General features: G+C 46.6%; 1 protein-coding gene across 1 annotated transcript; it reads left to right on the top strand.

The window, feature by feature from the left end:
* Positions 1-942: 942 nt before the first annotated feature.
* Positions 943-1,704, top strand: VWC2 (von Willebrand factor C domain containing 2). The gene has a single exon (XM_009696676.1). The coding sequence runs from the start codon at positions 943-945 to the stop codon at positions 1,702-1,704; it is 762 nt and encodes a 253-aa protein (XP_009694978.1).
* Positions 1,705-3,105: the final 1,401 nt, after the last annotated feature.

The raw sequence follows: 3,105 nt of genomic DNA on the forward strand, positions 1-3,105 counted from the left end.
GGGCGGGCGGGCAGAGAGGGAGGCTTTTAAATGGCTTTGAGGAGTGGTACCTCGGAGGTGGGGACGTGCCGGGAGGCTGGAGCGCCTTTGCTGATCGCGGCCGGAGTTGTGTACGTATTGTGGTTTGGTTTTTTCCGATTTAGCGTGCAGTGTTTTAAGGACAGGAGCCGGGAGTGTTGGTGAACTCCTGGAGGGTGGTGTGGGTTAAATGAGCCTCTGCTGCAGAAACTCTTAACGGCTCTGCTTTGCCTTTACAGCACGGGGAAAAGGAGGTGGTGTGTGCTTGTTTAGATAGTTTGGCAGATAGGTAGTTTGGCTCTGCTGGCTTTAATGTGTTTGGTTTTAGTTGCCTTTTACAGAAATGTGCTCACTGGTAGGTATTAAAAAAACCCAAATAAAACCAACAACATCATACCTCAGACTGAATAACAGGTTAATGAAAAATCATCGTGCATGCAGTCAGCGAACAGGACTCGATTGGGTGATTTCTGTTCCGGACTGTGCTGTGTTTTGGGGAGCTCCATTTAATTCGGCGTGCGTCTGTCCTCTACACGTGTTGTCATTTGAAAGGAAAAATAATCCCCAGATGTTCTGGTTTTTGCATGCACTTGCCTTTGCAAATCCTAACTCCCTGGAGTTCTGCATGGTGCTCTCACGGAGCCGAAGATGCCCAGTCCGTGTCCAGAGCCCTGCTGTTTATAAGACTTGGCAGAGCAGGGGAGGAGGAGGAGGGATGTAGCACCAGGCTGTTGTTTGCCTTTTGCATAAACTACCGAGACAGGTTGCATATTGTTTGAGATGTTGCATCGATGGAGGCGGTGGGGGGGGAGAAGAAGTGCAGAAGCTGAAGTGTTCGTAATCCTTCTCTTCCTAGGGACTGTGGATCTGTGAAGCGCTTCCCTCCGATGTGAATGCAGTGTCCCCTGTGGGATGCAGTAGGTGATGCCCAGCTCTACTGCAATGGCAATTGGAGCTCTCTCTAGTTCTCTTCTCGTAACCTGCTGCCTCATGGTTGCCCTCTGTAGCTCCACCATACCCGTACAAAAACTGGCCAAGGCTCAAGACAAACAGGAGATAAAGGCGAGCCAGGAAAAGAGAGATCACACATCTACAAGGGACAGCCAGACAGGCCCGGGGAAAATGAATGAGATCGGCAGGAGTGGAAGGGAGGAGGGTAGCAGGGACTGGAAGAGCAAAGGAAACAGGAACTACTCGAACAAGGAGTCTTGGACTAAGCAAAAGCAGGCTTGGAACAGCCAGGGGACGAGCAGTAAATCCGGGAGCATTCAGATGCAAGAGCAAAGGGACGCTGCTCCTGAGGAACCTCAGGTGGCTGAAGATTCATCTCTCCCAGAAGCTGTTGCGAGCGTCACCCCCGAGCCTCCGGAGGAGTACGCCTATCCGGACTACCGTGGGAAAGGCTGTGTGGATGAGAGCGGCTTCGTTTATGCCATCGGGGAGAAGTTTGCGCCGGGCCCCTCTGCCTGCCCCTGCCTCTGCACCGAAGAGGGCCCGCTGTGCATACAGCCCGAGTGCCCCAGGCTCCACCCTCGGTGCGTCCATGTGGACACCACGCAGTGCTGCCCGCAGTGCAAGGAGAGGAAGAACTACTGCGAGTTTCGAGGGAAAACCTACCAGACCCTAGAGGAGTTCATGGTAAGGGCTGAAGCCGAAAGTCATTTTGTGGGTCCTTCTCTCGTTTAAAGTGGCATTATGTTCTTCAGGTGCTTTCTCAGAGGGCATTCTGGGTGTCCTCCTCCCCTTTTCATTTCTATGTTAATACTACTTCTGCAGTGCTGTAAAATATTCCCCTTAAACATGACCTTTCTTGCTGTATGATACTGTAGCATTTTTAAATGAGGGGGTTGATCTTTCTTAATTCTTTTGGTATTTACAGTAAAAAATGTTACTTGAAAGGATGATGCTCAGTGGTGGTGTGGATTTTATTAAAATTTTCAGCAATACATTTGTTTCCTTAGTTAACTGTTAACTGTGAAACTTCTACCTTGCAGGGTTCGAGCAGGGTTTTGTGGGCTGACTTCTATTCCTAGTAACCAGTCTGTGATGATACCTTTTTCATAACAGTCATTTATCTTTTCCTTTTTAACAATTTAAACTGTGCTGCCACAGTTGCGTAATGTTTACTTTCCGAGAATGACTATGGGCCTTCTTTTTAATAAGAGCATGGTTTGCAATCTGGATTACAGTGACACCTAAACAAATGACTTGAAAAGCTTTATGTTTAGGGAAATCCTTTTAGACTAGAGCCTTTTTAGCATTATTGTGCAAGATCACTATCATTGAAAATGCAACTTATTACAGTATGCTGAAAAGTTTTGGAGTTGGGGCAATCTTCTGGTTGCTTACCTTGCCTTTTTCCCTTCAGTATTTTATTGTGCTTGAGACCTGTGAGCAGGCTTTAAGAACTTGCTTGTGAATGACTGTTAGATACAGGACTGGTCCAAAACCCATTTCTGAACACACCAGATATTTTTCAGCTGAATATGTTGAATGGAGTACAAAAATCCAGTTCAGGGTTCTGGAAGCCTGAGCCTCTTCTCAGGGTGGAGAAAAAGAAAATGTATTTGTGAAGGCTGTAAATAAGTTGCCACCTCTGCATTCTGTGGTCTTTGCATGCTGTTGGAAACTTAACTTGGTTCATAATGTCTTTCCATGTTCTTCAACTTGCTGAAAAATAAATAAATAAAGGAGCAGAATTACTCTCTCAGGAATAAATCAGAGTGTTTCCTCTTGCTCTCTTTAGGCAGTAATATGTAGAGCAGTGGTGGATTTCAAAGCCTGGCAGAAAGCATTGTATCATCCTCCCTTTTTCCATGTCGCCCTCAAGGATTGCATTCAGCTTCGGAGTGGCAGTTTTCTATGTTAAGAGGGAGATGGTACTTTGAACAGCGACTAGTTGGTATGACCTTTTCAGAGATGGATTGTGAGATCCTTCCTTTTCCAGCAAAGTTAATTCTGAGGGGTTGCCAAGACAGTGATGCTTCTGCACACGTTCTCTGTAGGTCAGAGTTTTAAAGGCTTCTCCCACTCTTCATTCACACTCTTCTAACAAGTTGTACTGCTTTGTCTTTTGTATATAGCGGT

Source organism: Cariama cristata, unplaced genomic scaffold, assembly GCF_000690535.1.
Source record: "Cariama cristata isolate BGI_N322 unplaced genomic scaffold, ASM69053v1 Scaffold38863, whole genome shotgun sequence".
In the NCBI taxonomy this organism is placed as follows: domain Eukaryota; kingdom Metazoa; phylum Chordata; class Aves; order Cariamiformes; family Cariamidae; genus Cariama; species Cariama cristata.

Excerpts from the sequence above, each read along its gene's own strand:
- VWC2 (XM_009696676.1), top strand. The coding sequence starts at position 943 with ATGCCCAGCTCTACTGCAATGGCAATTGGAGCTCTCTCTAGTTCTCTT.